Source organism: Lynx canadensis, chromosome B1 (assembly GCF_007474595.2).
Source record: "Lynx canadensis isolate LIC74 chromosome B1, mLynCan4.pri.v2, whole genome shotgun sequence".
NCBI classification, from domain to species: Eukaryota; Metazoa; Chordata; class Mammalia; order Carnivora; family Felidae; genus Lynx; species Lynx canadensis.
Genome location: NC_044306.2, coordinates 72544658 through 72566502, shown reverse-complemented (window position 1 = coordinate 72566502; position 21845 = coordinate 72544658). Strand labels below are relative to the sequence as shown.

Genomic DNA, 21845 nt, shown 5'->3' with positions numbered 1-21845 from the left:
CGTCGTGGACTGATGCCACAACCCTGTTTTGCTCTGATCCACTAACTCAGCTTGATGGCTCAAGGCATTAACAAGGGCTTCGCCACAAAAAGATTAGAGTATTCCACAGGCACTCACTCATCTTGGCATTAGTGGCTTGGGTCACGATCAAAGAGCGAAGGATCTGGAAGTCAACTAACTGGAGAAAGAGTGTTTGTCACCCATTGTTTTCTCTTTCTATTCTACCTTTTGCAGGAAGACAGAGTGCACATCACACACGCTGCCCGCCGGCTTTTGAATCTGAACTCGCAATACCCAACGTGTAAACTGTCAGCAGACACCCGTTAGGGGAATTGTCAGTGGTGGGCAACAGGCATCTGAACTCGTTTTACCTTCCCGTGGGAGCGCGGCGGCGGCTCCAGCCCCTGGTGTGAGTGCCCTGGGTTTGTCCTTGGCGCAGTTCTGCGACGCTCCTCGGTGGTTCTGCGAGGGTCCGGGTCCCCACTCTGCTCCTATGAGCAAACAAACAAACACAAACAAACAAGCAAAACAAGAAGCAACTCCTGGCTGGAAGTTGTGGGGTTTTCTCAGCCCTTTCAAGGCACGGCCCTCTGCCTCCACGTCCGCCTCCCTCCAGCTCGAGTCTCCTGTTGCTCGCTGCGCCGTGACCTCAGCACCCTCGCCCAAACCTGAGTTCCCCCGCTCCGCCTTCGCCTTCGCCCTCGACTTTCCCTGGCTGATTTGGTGAACCCCGAATCTAGGAGCTTTTTGCAGGTCATCTCTCGCGGAACGGAGAAGCGGAGAGCAAAGGAAGGGGTTCGTGGAAAGGGAAAGGAGGTTGGAGTGGTGTAAACGGCCAGAATATCACAATTGGGGGTCGCCAGAGACAGGGGTGAAACTAGCAGTTGCAGGCGATAGTTGGGATCCGCGAGGGGGCGCCGCGCTGAGTAGGGTCCCGCTGCGCGGGCTTCGAAACCTGGAGACAGCGGCGACACCGTGGACGCTGTCCCCCTCCCTCGCCACGGAAACTTCCCGTCCAGCTTTCTGCGCGGCGGGACCCTCGCCCCCCGCCCTTTTGTACCTGTTGTTGTTGTTGTTGTTGTTGTTTCTCCCAGGGAAGGGCTGCCTCTCCCCGCACCCCCGTGCCCCCGCCCCCCACCAGCCTCGCATCCTCACCAGCGCAGCCGACTGCTCTGTGCCGCGCAGCGCGGTGCCCCAGCGCGCTTGGCCCCGGAGGTCGGCGGTAGAGCGGAGCAGCGCCAGCTCGCAGCGGCTCGACTGTCCGGCGGACGCCGCACTCCGCCGCGCTTCCGCGCGCCGCTGGCGGTCCTGCACCATCGGAACGGACGGAACTGGGCTTGCGTTTGGGGACCTTCCAGTGCCTTCTTCAGCTCCGAGGGCTAGATAATCGTTGCACGGACGGGCCGTACACGTCTTGCTTCCACGTCTCAGCAGAAACGCCAAGACCGGGTAAGTAAGTGTAAGTCCTAACTCTGATTCACACGGGCGAAGGAGAATACCCCCAAAGAAGAGCTCTGGTCCTGAGAAGAGGGTATGGGGGAGGTCCTCATGAGTGTGGGGACTTTTTTTCTCTCATTTAGGCTGAAGGTGGGGGTTGGGGTGATAGCCATCCCCATTTTCTACTTTCGCTAGAATTTTCCCTTTCTGCTGAAGGTTCTTCACTATTTCCTTGACCCTTCTTAGAGAGAGGTTATCATCTTTCCAGAGCAGCAAGTTGTTACTGTTTCTCTTAAAAAAAAAAAAAAAAAAATCAAGCACCTGTCTAAAGCAAGAGGTCATCTTGAATTCTCCAAAGCTGTTCAAGAATGAATACATTTATTTAAGCACTCACTGGTTTTGCACCAGAAGGGCTCACCCACTGGGTAGGAGCATATGGTGCACAGGGAGGAGGCAAAAGTAAAAGCTTTAAGACGTTTTGCAATAGGGGCATGTCATTTACACGCAATCACATGAAATAGACCATGCTATTTGCAAGGAAAGGCCAGAAGTTCAAACATAGGGAAAGTGATTTATTACCAGACTCTTCAGTGAATATTTTCAACTTTCTGCTTGTGAACCAAACAACCTTGTCTTATATGCGGCATTCTGGAGTCCACTCCCCTCCCCCAGGACTAACCAGTATAGAGTATGTAGCATGATTTCTGGGATTTTTCCCTGGGACAAATGCCTGGAAGGTGTTGTGATTGACCAGATGTTAAGTTTTACTAAAGCCAATCTGTGGCAATAAAGGTACTGTTGCAAAAAAACAAAAAACAAACAAACAAAAAAAAAACAGCCCCACAAATTTAAACATGCAGTGAAAGTATAAACTGGTTTGTCACTCAGGTGATTGAAGTTCTTTATACTCTGGAAGAAAAAAAAGAAACTTGAAGTCATTTTCCCTATTCTACAAACAGGAAAATATTTCTGTAACAGAATCTCTAAAGATTCACTTGTTCAAGAAAACTGCACCATTCACAGTTCTTAAAAGACCCGACTGATGTGAATGCTTCATATTGTCTTGTTTCAAAGAAAGGGTTTTTCCCTCACCTACTTATCTTTTAATGTTTGTGGTTTTGAGTTTAAATCAGTCAGCTCCCTCTATGTATCTCTTTCCTCTTCCACTTTTCCAGAAGCCTAACATGAAAAGATGCATTCTCTGGGCAATCCTCTGCCCTGGCTGAGGGCCAGCAGTGTGCTTGAGAACTGTGATTGTATCCATACGCTAATTGCCTGTAGTCAATAACCATTCCTGCAGAGAAGTTTAAATAAAGGGGCTTTGAAATGAAGAAAATGGAACTGACAGGAAAAGGAAAACAAGTTAATAAACAAACTCATATCCTTCTATCTCAGGCTTACTCTCAATTTAGCTTGTGGCAAACCTCAAACTCAGACCTCAGGGAGTCTTGTTAATCCTGTTAATGACTTGTCAGCATTGATTAATTGTACTCTGTAAAGTCCTCTTTTAGTTTAAGGGAGAAGGTGTAGCCTATTAAATATACACTCCGAGATTTAGATAATTAGTTGCACTTTTCCCCCTAATTTCTAAAGAATGGAGGCAAATACAAAAGAGAGTCAAGGCTCTTTGGAACATGCTATTTGAAATTTATGCAGACAGAACTAGAAATATCAGTAAAGCAAAATATGAGTATATGGAATTCTCTCTCTCTCTGCAGTAAGGCTCCTTGAAAGGTTTTGTGTGTGGGTGTGTGTGTGTGTGGTGTGTGTGTGTGTGGTAGGCCTCTCAGATAGAAAGTTTCCTTATGGTCTATACTGACTGGCAGTTTTTAATGCTCTAATCAGGGATTGATTTAAGAGGGATCTTGGAACAATTTTCTTGCAGGGGTGGTTACCTACGAACAAGAAATAAGCTCAAGGATGTCATATCAGAACAAGGAATTATGCTTTCCTGTAGCTTCTTATTTGTTTTGCCAAATTACTGGGTGCTGTTAACATGTTAGCGTGCTAAGGATTACACAATGGATGGAAAAGATCCAGTTTCTGTCCTTAAAGAGATTGCTGTGGTGGGAAATGATTGCATTGGGGCTTGTGCTTCTTGTAGTATTAGAAGTCAGCACAGATTGTTGGGTAACCGAGAGGCTTCTCAGGTCAGAACGGGAAAGCAGAGAGGCATGAGAAAGCTGATGTATTGAAGGAATCCGAAGTAGTTTAGTATGACAGAAGCATAAGATACCTATTGGCGTGTCAGGAGAGATGAAGCCAGAGGGTAGGTAGGCAGGAATGGGTTCAAGAAGAGCTTTGAATGTCATAAATGGAGTTGGGATTATCTTCTGTAGGCTGGTGCAGAACCATTAGTGGGAGAGCAAATTAATGAAATCATGTATGCCTGGTACAGCAGATCATGCAGAACAGAACCTATTCAGGAATGTGAGGGAGGGAAAATTAAATGTGGAGACTTGATACGCAAGTGATGGAAGCCAAACAGAGGATATGAAGCCACTCAAGGATTAACAAGAACACAGAGTCAGTAGTACCTCCAGCCAGAGAGACACAGGGAGTAGGTGGTGTGACCAAAGCCCAGGGAACCAGGGCCAACCCTGGAAATAGAATCACTAGGATGGCACAGAGCCCAGTGTAGGGCTCGAACTCACGAACTGTGACATCATGACCTGAGCTGAAACCAAGTCTGATGCTTAACTGACTGAGCCACCCAGGTGCCCCTTAGACTGATTTTATACACCTTTCTCACGGGTCCTCATCATTCCTACCACATTGGCTTTGTCCTTGATTTCTTACCACAATTACTCTAATAGTCTTGTGACTTATGTCACTTCCTCTTCTCATTCATTCATTCATTCATTCACTTAGCAATATAATTGAGCATGTGCAAAATGCCAGGCATGGCTTCACCCTCATGATGCTTACACTTATTATAACATGCATTTAGCAAGCATTTTTTTTATTTTATTTATTTATTTTTTTATATATATGAAATTTATTGACAAATTGGTTTCCATACAACACCCAGTGCTCATCCCAAAGGTGCCCCTCCTCAATACCCATCACCCACCCTCCCCTCCCTCCCACCCCCCATCAACCCTCAGTTTGTTCTCAGTTTTAACAGTCTCTTATGCTTTGGCTCTCTCCCACTCTAACCTCTTTTTTTTTTTGCCTTCCCTTCCCCCATGGTTCCTGTAAGTTTCTCAGATCCACATAAGAGTGAAACCATATGGTATCTGTCTTTCTCTGTATGGCTTATTTCACTTAGCATCACACTCTCCAGTTCCATCCACGTTGCTACAAAAGGCCATATTCATTTTTTCTCATTGCCACGGAGTATTCCATTGTGTATATAACCATATCTTCTTTATCCATTCATCAGTTGATGGACATTTAGGCTCTTTCCATAATTGTTAGCAAGCATTTTAAAACCTATGCAGGAACCAGGATTTGTGCGGGGAGAGGGGAGGAATAACAACAGCCGTAGTGCCTCCACTCTCAGGCTCTTGCCTTTTACTAGAAAGAGCCTACTCTGACATTAAATGGTCTTTCTGAAATTCGAATGTGATCATATCATTCCCCCATGTCCTCCAGATTGCTTAAAACAATATCATATGTTGGTTTCTAATATGAAATTCTTTTTTCAAGTTTGTAAAAACATCCAGAGCTCACATCTTAGTAATTTTCGAATGTATTCACAATGACAAAAGGCTGCTGTCATTAATTCTGAACCTCTTTTAAATAAATTTGGTTTTTATTAATCATAATAGCATCTACCTACATTGGTAGGTGAGTCATATTTATTCAGCCCACAGACAACGCCTAGTTGGGCCCTCAGCTCGATTCCTTACCCTTCCTCTAGAGGGCTGACTCCTGCAGACTAGATTTTCAGGCTCCCAAGTCACCGGGCACTTGGCTGAGTTTGGTCATAGGAGGCATTGGCAGGTAATTAGAGGGCAGAGGAATGGAGAATCCTCTGTATTCTTCTCCTTCCCTCTCTCTTCTGGCAGTGCCTCAGTAGCCTCTCTCTGGATCTCGTTCCCACAGGACTAGTCCATAGTGATTCTATTTCCAGTGGATAGCCCTGGTCACTAGGTACTCTGCATTTAATTTTCCCTCCCTTACATTCTTGAATAGGTTCTGTTTTGCACATCTGCGGATACCATGCATACATGATTTCATTATTTGTTTGGGATTCTCTCTCTCCCCACCCATCTCTTTCTGCCCCTCCCCTGCTTGCACTCTCTTTCTCTCTCAAAATAAATAGATAAAAAAAAGTCAGTCTGAGGGTTCTCTTAAATGTGGAGACTAAATGAGTTGACCAAAGTCTAGAATGGTTACCTGCTTTTTAACCTTCCCCATGGTGTAATCAATGGGGAATAACATTGACTGAAGTAGGGCATGCAGAAAGGAAAGTCTTGAGGGCGTGTGATTGGAGAAGAAAGCGTCAAAAGTTTTATATTAGAGGTTAGAGAGAGAGATGCTTCAGATTTGGACATATTTTTTTTTTTCATGTAGATCCTGCGTGGGATTCTGCTGTGTGTCAGTAGGAAGTTTATTTCAGATCTTCAAAAAAAAGCAACCGTTTTAACACAGGCTACCTAGTTTTAACACTAACCCAAACCCTAGAAAAAATGGCTATAAAATGGAATATGCTCAGTTTATATTTATGTGTTCTATGCTATACTTCCAAAGTCCAAGGCCCCACTCAAAGGGCTTTAATATTTTTCTCTTTCTGTGAAATTTGTTGCTATAATTATAAATTTGAAGCAGGTAAGATATTGAGGGTAATTTTCTTTGTCTACCTTAAAATAAATTTGAAGACTTAATAGAAGTTATAAAATTAATCGGTAAAGTTTGTAACATTTATCCCACTCAAAATAGATTGACTCAATTTGGTAGCATTCACACTGGATTTATGTCTACACTATAGGTATTACATTTTACTGTTGTAATATACATTTCAGGGACCTGGTTTATTCATCCATATTTGTGAATAAACTATTATAATGGTCCTGCTTTATTAAAATGTTACACTATGCGCAGTTACAGGGATCAGGGGACATGTTTTTGAGCCCTAACCAAAATGAAACCAATCCATTTGTGATATTCCTTTGCGTCACCCTTGTGTTTTCCTTGCTCCGTGTTATTTCTTCTCCTTCCCCTCTTCCTCTTCCTCCCCCTCCTCCCCTTCCTCCTCCCCCTCCTCCCCTGCCTCCTCCCCCTCCTCCTCCCCCTCCTCCCTTTTCCCTTCTTCTTCTTCTTCTTCTTCTTCTTCTTCTTCTTCTTCTTCTTCTTCTCCTAATTGTATATTCCTTGTGCTAGGAGCTGAAATGGGCCCAGTAGGTGCAGAGGCTGATGAGAACCAGACAGTGGAAGAAATGAAGGTGGAGAAGTACCATCCACGGCAAACCACTCCTAGAGGTGAGCTGGCCCCTGACCCTGAGCCAGAGCTTCTAGACAGCACCATGCTGATTGAGGTGCAGATTATCCTCATATTAGCTTACTGCTCTATCATCTTGCTCGGGGTAATTGGAAACTCTCTGGTGAGTCACGTGGGGATCAAATTCAAGAGCATGCGCACAGTAACCAACTTTTCATTGCCATCTGGCTGTGGCAGATCTTCTGGTGAACACCCTGTGTTTGCCATTCACTCTTACCTACACCTTAATGGGGGAGTGGGAAAATGGGTCCTGTCCTGTGCCACCTGGTACCCTATGCCCAGGGCCTGGCAGTGCAAGTGTCCACGATCACCTTGACGGTAATTGCCCTGGACCGGCATCGTTGCATTGTCTACCACCTGGAAAGCAAGATCTCCAAGAGAATCAGCTTCCTGATTATTGGCCTGGCCTGGGGCATCAGTGCCTTGCTTGCAAGCCCCCTGGCCATCTTCCGCGAGTACTCGCTGATTGAGATTATTCCCGACTTTGAGATTGTGGTCTGCACTGAGAAGTGGCCTGGTGAGGAGAAGAACATCTATGGCACCATCTACAGTCTTTCTTCCTTGTTGATCCTATACGTTTTGCCTCTGGGCATCATATCTTTTTCCTACACTCGTATCTGGAGTAAACTTAAGAACCATGTCAGCCCTGGAGCTGCTAATGATCACTACCATCAGCGAAGGCAAAAAAACGACCAAAATGCTGGTGTGTGTGGTAGTGGTGTTTGCAGTCAGCTGGTTGCCTCTCCATGCCTTCCAACTCGCTGTTGACATTGACAACCAAGTCCTAGACCTGAAGGAGTACAAACTCATCTTCACCGTGTTCCACATTATCGCCATGTGCTCCACCTTTGCCAACCCCTTTCTCTATGGCTGGATGAACAGCAACTATAGAAAGGCTTTCCTAGCAGCCTTCCGCTGTGAACAGAGGTTGGATGCCATTCACTCTGAGGTGTCTGTGACGTTCAAGACTAAAAGAACCTGGAGGTAAAAAAGAACAATGGTCCCAATGACTCTTTCACAGAGGCTACTAATGTGTAAGTAAGCTCTGGTGTGAAAATATGTAGATGAATTCCAACCAGAGCTATAAATCGGTTGAGAAGGGCTCCCGGGTGCATCCTGATTTCCCATTTTAAGGCAGGAGAAGAGGATCCGAGTGGAAGCAATTGCAGTGTGATCTGTGGAAAGAAACCTGGTTAGCAGAGCCTCCGTGAAAATACTCCTATTCAAAGTAGGGCAGTGAACAGTTTGCTTATAGTTGCTTGGATGGTAGGTCAAATTATGAGTAAAAGCAGAGGAATGCTTTTGACTATTTCTCAGAGTGAAGAAAACCTGAACAAGGAATCAACATGACATCAGCATGGCTAGAAGTGGTTGGCTAAATAAATTGCCTTTCAAATCATATTAGGGCATGGACTGGGGGTGATTGTGCTGCTCACTGCCCCCTCATTCTGATGAAAGGACTACCCAACACCAATTTCCCTAGGGAGCTGCAGGCTCTTCTGTATTGTTTTTTTTTTTTTTTTTAAATTATTCCTCCTATGGACCAATCCTTCAGGGAACGTTACCAGCTATTTGAATGACTTCCAGGTGATAAACTGAAATTTGCTATATAATTAGTATTTGGCGAATGATGAGGGAAATCTTAACACTGAGTTCACCAGGTTTTCTTAAACCAAATACACATTTAGTGAAAAGTTTCTCCAACTCAAAATTGAAGGCTGAATTCTCAGTTTTAGAAATGTAACCCATCATTTAGCTTCTCATTTCAAGTTGTTGCTGCTTTGTAAATACTATTTATGTGACAACAAATGAACATACAGCTCGATACTTTTAACCATTGCTAACTGTTATAACTTTCTGACCATGTGTTATTCCTATGTTGGAGTTGAATTTGTCTTCACTAAAATTGATTCAGATTAAAAAATAATTTTTGTGGCATTTTGCCACATTTTGTGGTTATTGGTAAACAGTTTTTGCACAGATACATAGCTTTATTGTGTTTACAGAACACTGTAGTGTTATTTTTGAAATTCATCTTCCATGGACGTGGAATTCATTTTCCATGGTTCATGATTAATAAAACAATATAATTTCATCAAAATGGAACCCATCTGGTAAGAATATTAAAAACACTGCATGCATTCCACTTTGCAAATGTTCTATTTGGACCAATTTCAACATAAATTATCCTCTTCTCAAATAATTAGCTATGTATTTTTGGATAACTTATGAATATATACATAATAAAATTTTACCTATAAATAAATAGTGAAGTGTAGATGCTATAGTACTCTTCATTGAATGATTTTGTGAATACTATTTTTATTTCAATAGTACCCAAAGATGCTTAAAACCCTAGTATGTTTATGAAAACACACTGAGATGTGAAAATAGTTGTACTTCTTTGGATTCTGTTAAAGAAGTTTCATTGCAATCATATTTTTGTCAGTTTGACTGAATTTGGGAATAGATTTCTTAAAGTTTAAAAAACTTCAGCATGAATATTACGTTTAGGTACACACATGAGCTTCACGAACGGAGAGAGTTCAACTTTACGGATATATTTAAAAGTCATACTGTGGCTCTTGTTGAATTATTTCCGATGTAGAAGTAAAGATCTTGAAGTGGGCTGTACCTCTGGAATACTGAAAGAGAATGAAAACAGTGGAAGACTAATTAAGAAGCAAACAAAAAATATATATTATGTAATGTACCATGTAATGGACAAATTCATTTTTTTTGTGGGACTCTACATAACTGTTCAAGAAAAAACTTTTTGTCCTTTAAAAAGCAATTAGTTTGCTTAAGATGCTAATAGATAATTGTGGTTACAATGTTTTGTTTTGTTTTCCCTCTTGGAGAATTCTTACCCTGTAAGGAATGTGTATGCCACTGTATTACCAGTTGTAGTAGTAAATTATTAGAATCATTTAATGATCCAGTTAATACTTGTGATGTAATTAATCTTTTATGTTGTGATTTTATCTGTTGAAATAAAAGATATTGGGAAATTAGAGAAATTGCGTCATATTTATATCGAAGTTTCTGTCCAAAGCGAAATCGTAAGCCTCTGACACAACCAAAAGAAGGAAAATAATGGTGGCTTCTAGGCAGTTTAGCTTTCTTTCTTTCCTGTACTTGAACGTGAGTGAATGGATTCACTCCTATGGCTGCAGTTATAGTCCGTATTTTGACAACGTTTGAATCTTTAAGACCAGACCTTTCTTCTAAACTAACTTCAAACCTGTATCCCTATCAGCTGACTTGACACATCTGCATGGGTATCTCATCAGCAAATTAAATCCAACATGTCTACAACAGAACCTGCCATTTTGATCCACACCCCACCTCACCTCCACTTTGTTTTCCTGTATTTCTGTCCTAATCATGACACTGCTACTCATCTAGTTCCCCAAGGTCTTATACTTTGGGGTCACCCTTGACTCTTGGGTCTCTTTAGTACACATGTCCAAACAATTCCCACATTTTGTTCTAATTTCTAGATGTTCCTTGAATCAATTCATTTTTCTTCATCCCTATGCTCCCCACCATAGTACAAGTTGTGATTATCTTGTCAGACCTGTATTATCTCGCCTCTGGTTTAATGTTGCAGCTTCCTAATTGGTCTCTATATCCAGTCATCTTCCTATCAAATCCAACTTTTACCCACTAGCCAGAGTGATTTTTCAGAACCTGAAATGTTATCAAATCACTTTTCTGATAAAAACTCTTCAATGTCTCCTCATCATAGTTATGATAAAGTCAAAATCTTTTTATGACTTGGGAAGCTATTTAGTACCTGACTCTACCTCTATGTTTTATCCCTTGCAAATTCTGTTTCTCTAATCTTTGCTGCTATATTTTAAGCATATGAGGGCAGGGGACAGGGACTGGTTTAATCATTGTGGTATCACAGGTACTTGCAGCTTCTGGCATCAAGTTTGTGGTCAATAAAAGGAAACTAAGTCAATGAGTCAAGGAAATACTAAAGCCAAGATTTGAAGAAAGATTTTTAAGATTGTAAAGCATAAACTTTTCCCACTTTTATTATACAACTTGCAGGAGAGTAGAGTTTTAGCCATACAGGAGTCAAGTAAAGATGTATATTTGTTCAGGATTAGGTTTTTTTTGAAGACCATTAAGTATAAACACTTGCATAATTAGAAAGGGCTCTATACATACATATAATTTAGGGTTCACTAAAAATTATCTAGAACGTTGCACAAGGGAAGCATGGAAGGGCCAGTAAACTGTACTAGTCATGATTCAGATAGCTAAAGAGAAGCCATGCTAGGTATTTATAGCAAAAAGTCATTTAATACAGGAAATTAAAGTCTTGGAAAATCACTGGAAGAACTGGAGAAGTGAAGGTTAAGAAAAGCTTCCACCGGCATTGAAGAAACCAGGAAGCACATAATTGTATTAAACCACTGCTAATGCCTACAACAGAGAGCGGATGATACACAGGAAAGAGTTCAGGTTTATTATCATATTGCCTGTTAATATCTATTGATAGATGAATGGACACACACGCACAAACACACACAAACACACAATGGAATATTATTCAGCCATGAAAATTAATGAGATTTTTGCCACTTGTGACAACATGGATGGACCTGGAGGGTATTATTATGTTAAGTGAAAGAAGTCAGACAAAGAAAGACAAATACCATATGATTTTACTTATATATGGAATCTAGAAAACAAAACAAATGAACAAACAAAAAGCAGGAGCAAACCCATAACTACAGGGAACAAACTGATGGTTCCCAGAAGGGATGTGGGTGGGGGAATGGACAAAATGGGTGAAGGGGAGTGAAAGGCACAGACTTCCAGTTATGGAATGAATAAGTCAAGAGGATAAAACGTATAGTATAGGAAATATGGTCAATGGTTTTGTAATAGGACTGTGCAATGACAGATAGTAGCTACACTTGTGGAGAGCACAGCATAACATATAGACTTGTCAAATCTCTATGTTTTGAGCCTGAAACTAATGTAATGTGTGTCCACTATATTTCAATAAAAAAAAATCTTATTGCTTCCGTATAAGCCCACTCCTGCCCACCCCTGCCATAGAATCAATAATGTCTTTTGCTTCTCTTTTGCATCTCAGAATTCATGTGAGTCTCTCTCATTTGTGGACTATAACTCTAGCCTTGCTGTCTGGGATTTGGGGAAAATGTAGTTCTTAGGTTTCTAGCCCTAAGATATAGGGAGAGCATGGAAGGGAAAATATGGTGCCTAATTGCTATCAGACAATCTGGCAATCTTAAGAATTGCCCAAATGGTGTAATTTCTAGTTTCAGCCTCATCCCAGGTTCTTCAGAGTTACAATGATGCATGTTGACTGTATATTTTCTTTTTTTTTCTGTAATCAAGGCCAGTGTGTTAAAGATTCTCTTTAAAACTTCTCCATTAGTACAGATGGACTGAGGAGGAAAGTATAAGGAAGGACCATTTTCTTCCTGTGGTATGTTGCTTGGAATGGAGGAGTAAAGAATTATGTCAAGATTTAATGATCTAAAATCCACAGAAGAATATAATGCTCAATTAACTTCCTGGGATGAGCAAAAGACGTGATGCCTTACAGAGAAAATAATCTTTGACATTTTCAAGTTGATAAAGGGATGAAATATTAATATATATGGCTGCAAAAAAACAATGGATTTACTTTTCCATAGGAAAACAGAGAACCTAAAGAAACAACACAAGAGTAAAGAATGCAGACATCTTCATGATTATGTTTTATGACATCAAAGGTAGGAATTTTATTAAACAAAGGGTCACTAAAGATCGACTTGTGAGGATTTATGAAAGACATCTGTTAGATCATTGACCTAACAGTCAATGGGTGAACTTATAGGAAAGATGGAATGTGGGTTAGACAATTCACATGTTATCTGTAACTCCAACTCTTTCTTCTTAGTCCATGAATATGTAACTGAATGGAAGTAAGTGAAAATGACTAACTCTGAATCTACTGTCCTTTATGAACAAACCATTGTCAAAGTTTTTTCTTTAATGTTTATTTATTTAATTTGAAAGAGAGAGAGAGAAAGAGAGAATGAGCAGGGGAAGGGCAGAGAGAGAGAGAGAGAGAGAGAGAGAGAATCCCAAGCAGGCTCCATGCTGAGTACGATGTGGGGCTTGATCCCACAACCATGAGATCGTGACCTGGGCTGTAATCAAGAGTCAGATGCTCAACCGACTGAGTCATCCAGATGCCCTTTCACTGCCAAGACTTAACACTTTAACAAATTACTTGCCAAACACCACATAGCTTGTCATGATACAGGCATATGTTATCACATTAAAATTTTAAAATGCTGCATTATCTTCTCAAAAAATAAAGGAAAAAAAAAACCCAAGTGAATAGTTTTTGTCATTATACTCTCAGACATGAAACAGATAATTAGAGTCATGAGTTTTATACTTAAAAAAAAAAAAGGTCCCAACAGCTACTTTTTTAGTGGATATAATTAGAGAGTACAAGTGGAATTATGAAACTGTAAATATTGTGATGTGCTGCTACTTTTGTGCAAAGCATAGCTGAGCATATATCTTGAACAGTTGTGCTACTGGTACTAATCGTTTGTACTAATATATTCACCATGTCTTACTAAATACACTTTGCCCACCAGCACATTCTTAAAGACAGTTGCATGAATGTGCAATTATGTCATTCTTGCAGAGAATTCATTATTTCTTATCATAGGTTCTGTTACTCCCAAGCCCATGTCCTTCTCATAGCTTCTTTCTCCTATCATCCTCCTCCCTAGTTCTGTTTTCCCTTGCCAGAGACTGGCTACAAGAACAGGCAATGCAATGGAAATTCCAGGAGCAGATAATGAATTCCATAATGCATGAGAGGCCCACAAGTCAGTCTACATCAGACAAAGCTTAGAACTGAATCTAGGAAGGTCAGAGCAACAGCCAAGTCCAAGGGAGCAGTGTCCATGGAACTAAGTGGCCGCATCTGGGCAGGGATTGGATTGAACCAGAAACAAGGAATGCTGAAAAGAGAGGGAGGCAGGAGCAAAGTAATGGCTGCACCACAGGGTCTGTAATGCTGAGCAAAGTGTCCTGGAGCAAGGTGGAAAATCTTCGACAAGCATCTCCTTACCTGGATTGTGTGTACTTGTGAGACCAACACGGACTCTTTTTAATTAAAATCACCTGCAAGCTCTCATCATTCTCTGGAAGGAAACACATTTTAATTTAGTCATTGATTTTTTTTTAATAGCTGGAAGTTCATTCATTCAATAAATAATTACATAAGTTTTTTGAGCCTTAACATAGCAAATTCTTGTGATAATTGGTTCCTGCTTTTTACCAGCTAGGGATGAAATGTATGTGAGAGCGTGCTCTAGCAAGTGGTTTGTTGTTGTTGTTGTTGTTGTTGTTTTTGCTGTTTTTCCTGTGGGGAGAGGGAGATATGGAGGGGAAAGTAAGAATGGTGGGGAAAGAGCAGCAACATTTTAAAGAAATGGGGCAGAAGACCGCCAGTTCTGTTTGTCTGCATTGAGTAGATCAAATGGGTACCGACTCACTGGAAGATTCCCTGAATGTCTGCAGCATTGCTGAGATCCCAACCAGCCCCTACACTCGGAATAAATCTTCTATTTTTATATTCTGTATTTTAATTAAAATAAAATTTACAGTTCTATGCACAGATTTATGTATATGATTTTATGAGTTTCGACCGGTATATACACATGTGATCACTTACCTCAGTCAAGAAGCAGGCTTTTCATCACTTTATGTCCACTTCCAGTCAGTCTCTGCCCCATCCTCATAGCAACCATTGTGCTGATTTTTGTTGTCATAGATTCAGTTTGTCTCTTCTTCAACTTTATACTCTTGGAGCCATAGAATATGTATCATTTGGTATGTGGTGCCTTTTACATAATATAATGATTGGGAGACTCCTCCATGTTGCTGTGTATATCATTAATTCATTCTTATTTTATTGCTGGGTCACATTCATTTGTGTGAATACACCACAATTTATTTATCCATTCTTTTAATATATGTTTGGATTATTTCAAGTTTTTGGCCTTTATGGCTAAATTTGCTGTAAATATTCTTCCCTAAGTCCTTTTGTAGAGCTATATTTTTATATTCCTCAAGAAAATTAAAAAAAATAGATGAATTACTAGGTCATAGCATAGATATATAGTGAACTTATTGAGAAATAGCCAGTGCACTTCCCAAATGGTCACTCTCCCACTTGAAAAGTTTGACAGATCTAGTTGTTCAACACTTTTGTAACACTTGGTGTTGTTAGTGTTTCTGTTTTTTTCCGTTGCAGTGGCAATCCTATTGTGCCTTTGACTTGCATTCCTCTGATGACTAATGATGTCGATCACTTCTTGGTATGCTTATTCATCATTCATATGTCTTCTTTAGAGAAGTGTCTGTTTATATCAATTGGCCATTACCCATGGGCCAGAAAGATATTGTGTGTTTTCCAAGAAGCTTTAGAGTTTTAGCTTTCACATCTATGATTTGTCTCAATTAATGTTTATATTTGGGTTTATTTACTTTTCATATATGTATTCAATTCTCCCGACACCTATCATTTGAAAGGCTTTATTTTGCCACAGTGCATTGCCCTGACATCTTTGCTAAAATTTAGTTGACTGTTTAGAACTATTTCTGGATATTTTATCTGTTTGTTCTATTTGTTTATCCTTATAGCTATACCAATATCTTAAAAATATCGTAATTATGTCTGTCAGATTGGTCTTGTTTTGCAATATTAGTTTGACTATTCTCAGGTCTTTGTATTTCCACATAAAATTTAGAACTAGCTTGTCAATTTCTGTAGAAAAATACTCTGGCATTATGATTGAGGTTATATTAATTATATAGATCAATTTAAGGAGAATTGCCATCCTAACAACATTTTCTTTTAATACCCAAACACGGTATATCTCTTCATTTATTTGTATTCTTTAATTTGTCTTAATATTCTGTTCTTCTCAGCATAGTTGTCTAATATATCTTTGTTAAATTAATCAAGTATTTTGTGCTTTTAGATGCTATTAAAATTGGAATTGTTTTTTAATATCATGTCCCAACTAGGTATTGTTATATACAGTTAATTTTTTTCTAAACTTTGAAACTTCACTTATTAATTCTAGCAATGTGTTGCAAGTTTTTAAGGTTTTCTGTGTAAACAATTATGCCTTTTGTGAATGAAGATAGTTTTCATCCTTCTTGCCAAATCTGAATGCTATTATTTCATTTTCTTGAATTATTTGCACTGGCTAAGACTTCTAGTAAAATGGTGAATAGAAGGGATGATATCTTTGGTTTGTTTTTAACCTCTGGGGATGATTAGGTGGAACATTTGATATTTGTCCATTAAGTACGATAACCATAGGTTTTTTTGTGGATAACTTTTATCAGATTAAGGAAGTTATATTCTTGTTTTAGTTTGCTGAAGTTCTTTTTTAAAAAACGTATGAGTTTTGCATTTTCAATTTTTCTGCAACTATGAAATACCTTTGTATTTTAATGTATGAATTTGAATTGTATTGATTTTTTAAGTTTATTTATTTTTGAGAGAGAGAGAGACAGAGTGAGAGAGAGTGCACATAGGGGAGGAGCAGAGAGTGAGAACAAGGATCTGATCTATGAGGATCTGATCTGCACTGACAGCACAGAGCCTGACATGGGGCTTGAACTTGCAGAAGCATGAGATCATGACCTGAGCTGAAGTCAGAAGTTTAACTGACTGAGCCACCCAGGTGCCCCTACTGATTGAATTTTTAATGGGAAACAAACCTTAGGTTCCTGGTATAACTCACACATGAGTTTGATGTATTATCTTTTTAAAAATATATTCTTAAAACCACTTTGTTAATACTTTGTTGAAGATTTTTGCATCTATGCTCATAAGGAATATTGGTCTATATAATTATTTTCTTGTAAACTCTATCAAGTTTGCATATCAGTATAAAGGTGACCTCATAAAACATTTTAGGTAGTGTTTCTTTCTCTTAAATTTTATGAATGAGTTTGCATGGGATTAATATTATTTCTTTCTTAAGTGTTTGCTGAAATTCACCAATGGAATCATCTGGGCTTAGAGTTTTCCTTGTGGGAAGGTTTTCTTCAAATTTCAAATTCAATGTGTATAGTAAATACTGGACTCTACGGATTTTCTCTTTTTTTTTCCTTAGATTGGTATTGGTATATGATATCTCCCAAGGAATTTGTTCCTTTCATCCAAGCTATTGAAATTTTTTTACATTAAATTGATTGTAGGGGCACCTAGGTGGCTCAGTCAATAGAGCACCTGACTTCAGCTCAGGACATGATCTCATGGTTCGTAAGTTGGAGTCCCACGTCAGGGCTCTGTGCTGACAGCTCAGAGCTTGGAGCCAGCTTTGGATTCTGTGTGTGTGTCTCTCTCTGTCTCTGCCCCTCCCCCACTCTTGTTCTGTCTGTCTGTGTGTCTGTCTCTCTCTCTCAAAAATAAACATTAAATCAAATAAATAAAATAAAATATAAAATAAAATAAAATAAGTTTATGTAATATTCCCTTAACCTTTCAGTTTCTGTTAGAGGTATATTGATATCTTTTCTTTAATTCTTGATTTTGATAATTAGATTTCTCTTTTCCTTCTCCTTGATTATTTCTGTCAAGGTTTACCAATTTTATTCATCTTTTAAAAAAACCATGGGGCGCCTGGGTGGCGCAGTCGGTTAAGCGTCCGACTTCAGCCAGGTCATGATCTCGCGGTCCGTGAGTTCGAGCCCCGCGTCAGGCTCTGGGCTGATGGCTTGGAGCCTGGAGCCTGTTTCCGGTTCTGTGTCTCTCTCTCTCTCTGCCCCTCCCCCGTTCATGCTCTGTCTCTCTCTGTCCCAAAAATAAATAAAAACGTTGAAAAAAAATTAAAAAAAAAAAAAACCTAACCTTTGGCTTTGATAATTTTTCTATTGTTTTCATGTTTCTATTTCACTGATTTATGCTATTTTTTCTCTTATATACTTTGGGTTTAATTGGAAAATTTTCTACCTTCTCAAAACTGAAGCTTAAATTATTTTTTTTAATTTCTTATTTGTAATGTAAGCTTTTAGATGTGTAAATTTTCCTTTAAATCTTTTTCAGCTATATTCCCCTCCTAAATTCCGGTGTATAGTATTTTCACTGTTACTCACTTAGATTATCTCCTCTTTTCTTTTATGATTTCTTCTTGATCTGTGCACCTGGGGAGTGTGTTAATCTTCAAATATTTGGGACTTTTCTAGACATATTATTGATATTGATTTCTAATTTAATACCTTAGTTATCAGAAAACATATTCTGTATGATTTCAATTATTTACACCACACATTAAATAATAATCTCTCAGAGGGGAAAAAAACCTTAAGATTAGTACTAAAATTTTCCCAAATTGTCTTACTTAAAGTATCCTCAGCATTCAGCACATAGAGAGGGAACACAGATAGAGTCCAGCAAAATCTTTGAGTTCAGGAAATAAAGTTGGAAGTTGGAGGAGAAAAAGGAGGATAGAATTTGCAAGTCAGAGTACAAAAAAAAAAAAAAGAAAACTTCAAGGATAATGATCTGCAGAGAACCACAGGGCATTTCCTTTGAGTATTCATCAAAGTGTAGAGCTACCTTTATGTTAAGAATATATCCAAGATTATAAGGCAACTGATAGAATGGGAGAAGATATTTGCAAATGACATATCAGATAAAGGGTTAGTATCCAAAATCCATAAAGAACTTATCAAACTCAACCCCAAAAGAACAAGTAATCCAGTGAAGAAATGGGCAAAAGAAATGAACAGACATTTTTCCAAAGAAGACATCCAGATGGCTAACAAACACGTAAAAAATTTTTCAACATCACTCATTATCAGGGAACAAGAGATGTTGGTGAGGATGTGGAGAAAGGGGAACACTTTTGCACTGCTGGTGGGCATGAAAAATAGTGAAGCCACTCTGGAAAACAGTATGAAGTTTTCTCAAAAAATTAAAAATGGAACTAGCATACAACCCAGCATTACTAGGCATTTATCCAAAGTATGCAAAAATGCTGATTCAAAGTCACACATGCACCCAATGTTTATAGTAGCACTATCAGCAATAGCCAAATTATGCAAAAATCCAAATGTCCATTGATTGAAGAATGGATGAAGAAAATGTGGTATATATACACAGTGGAATATTATTCAGTAATCAAAATGAATGAAATCCTGCCATTTGCAACTACGTGGTTGGAACTGGAGCGTAGGTGAAATAAGTCTGTCAGAGAAAGATAAATATTATATTATTTCACTTATATGTGGAATTTAAGAAACAAAACAAATGAACATAGGGAAAGGAAAGGAAAAATAAGATAAAAACAGAGAGGGAGGCAAACCGTAAGAGAGTCTTAAATAAAGAGAACAAACTGAGGGTTGATAGAGGGGTGTTGGGTGGGGTGTTGGGCTAAATGAGTGATGGGCATTAAGGACAGCACTTATTGAGACGAGCACTGAGTGTTATATGTAATTGATGAATCACTAAATTCTATTCCTGAAACCATTACTACACTATATGTTAACTAGCTTGGATTTAAATAAAATTAAAAAAAGAATATTCCTGATAATAGAAAGAAGCTACCTTAGAATGTTAGAGTTATAGTATCCAGAGAACATGCAAGGGTAGAAAATTTAATATACTGAAAAACCTTGTAATTCACTGGGGGTTGGGCAGAGTACCTAAAATGTTCTTGCCTCAGTAGTGAGGAATCATTAGACCTGACAAAATTCTTCTCTTGTTCTTCTCAAGAAATCTCAAAAGCGAGACCTGAAAGGACTAAACTGTTTCCAAATAGCTTAACTGTATTACAAAATGCAGCTCAAAAATGTTTGTAGTTATAAAAATATATACAGATCTCCATTAAGTAAAATTGAGAAATTCCTTCTTCTGATCAAGATTTTCAGGTACACAAAAATCAAGAAAATATGACCCATAATAAGAGGAAAAATAAACTAAACTGACCAAGAACTGACATAGATGTTAGAATCAGCAGATAAGAACATTGAAACTCTTATTATAACTATTCAATATATTCAATATTTTTATTTATAGACTGGAAAGTATAAAAAATTATCCAAACCAAATTTCTGGAAATGAAAATTATGTATGACATAATGGAAGGACAATTAGGAATTGCAGTAGGACAAATTAGTGAACTTGAAGGCATAGCAATAAAAATTATCCAAAAGGAAACACACAAAGAAAAAATTATAAACATGTAAAGAACATCAGTGATCAGTGAGACAACTTCAAGCGGCCTTAAATATGTGTAATTGGAGTCAGCAAAGGAATGAAGTAGCGACAACAATTTGATGTAATGGCTGAAAAGTTTTCATAAGTTATAGATAGATAATAACCCAACAAAAGAGTTAATATGAATTCACAAAAATACTCAAGAATCCAAAAGATGACAAAGATAGAAGAGGAACAAAACCATTGGGAAGAACAGAAAACAAATGGCAAAATAACTTCTATCTAATCTTATCAGCAATCATGTTAAATGTAAATAGTCTGAACACTATAATTTAAAAGGCAGAGATTGACATATTGGATATAAAAGCAAGACCTAACTGTACGATATTAAACTATTTTAAATACAGAAGGAATTCAACAAAATATGAAAGCTCTCATTAGAGCCCAGAATGCAAATATTATAATTCTTGTTAATATAGGAATAATGCTATTATGCAGTAGCTGGGAGAGGATGTGAAGGCAAGGTAGGAAAAACTGGGCACACACTGATTAATTTTATTAGTATCTCAATTGATGTTTTTAAAAGCTACTAAATCAATCTATAAAAGTTCAAATATAATAATTAAACATATAAATAAAATGTAAGTATGACCAAATATTAGTGTGTATAAGTGTCTGATGTTTATTTATTAATTTGCTTGTTTGTTTATTTATTTTTGAGAGAGAGAGAGAGAAAGAGAGAGCAAGCCAGAGAGGGGTAGAAGGAGATGGAGAATCTTAAGAAGGCTCCACGCCCAGTGTCGAGTTCAACTTGGGCTCAATCTCAGGACTGTGAGACTGAGCCCTGAGCTAAAATCAAGAGTTTGATGCTCAACTGAGACACCCAGGCACCCTCTCTGATCCTTTTTAAATGCTTTTGAATTCTCAGATCTTATTTCCACAGATTCTGTTTCAGGCTTTTGGTCTGGACTCAGAAGTATGCCTTTTAAGCAATTATCTTGGGTATAATTGGTATGTAAGTGGTGTGTTTGTGTCACATTAAAAAGTAATATGCAGGGGCGCCTGGGTGGCGCAGTCGGTTAAGCGTCCGACTTCAGCCAGGTCACGATCTCGCGGTCCGTGAGTTCGAGCCCCGCGTCAGGCTCTGGGCTGATGGCTCAGAGCCTGGAACCTGTTTCCGATTCTGTGTCTCCCTCTCTCTCTGCCCCTCCCCCGTTCATGCTCTGTCCTTCTCTGTCCCAAAAATAAATAAACGTTGAAAAAAAAAAAAAAAAAAAAAAAAAAAAGTAATATGCAGATTTAATAATAATTAAACTCAAGCCAAAATGTGATAGTGGGGAAAGATGGAAGGTGGGAGTAAGGGTAAGTCCTTTAAAAGAAAACCACAGATTAATGTCCTTATAAGGATAGGTGAAATCATCCTAAACAAAACTTTAGCAACAGTATCCGATAATGTATAAAAAAAAAATACTTAATGATCTAGTGGGGTTTATTTGAGTTCACATTAGATAATCAATATACATTATTTATTATATTAACAAACTAAAAAAGAAATCATTTCAATAGACACATATAAAACACGTAACAAAACAAAATATTCATTTCTGATAAAAAAATCAATATTATGAAGTATATAATTTTCATCTTCTATTTATTATTTACCAACTTTATCTCACCTATTGAGAGAATTAAATTAAAATTTTCCTATAAATATTTCAT

General features: G+C 38.6%; 1 protein-coding gene across 1 annotated transcript; it reads left to right on the top strand.

Annotated features, from left to right (window-relative positions):
- Window positions 1-1320: 1320 nt before the first annotated feature.
- On the top strand, window positions 1321-9579 carry NPY2R (neuropeptide Y receptor Y2). Its single transcript, XM_030312873.1, is given in 6 exon segments — window positions 1321-1449; window positions 6766-7042; window positions 7044-7122; window positions 7124-7567; window positions 7569-7851; window positions 7854-9579. Coding segments are annotated over 5 exon segments (1143 nt in total). The 5' UTR covers window positions 1321-1449; window positions 6766-6773; the 3' UTR covers window positions 7922-9579.
- Window positions 9580-21845: the final 12266 nt, after the last annotated feature.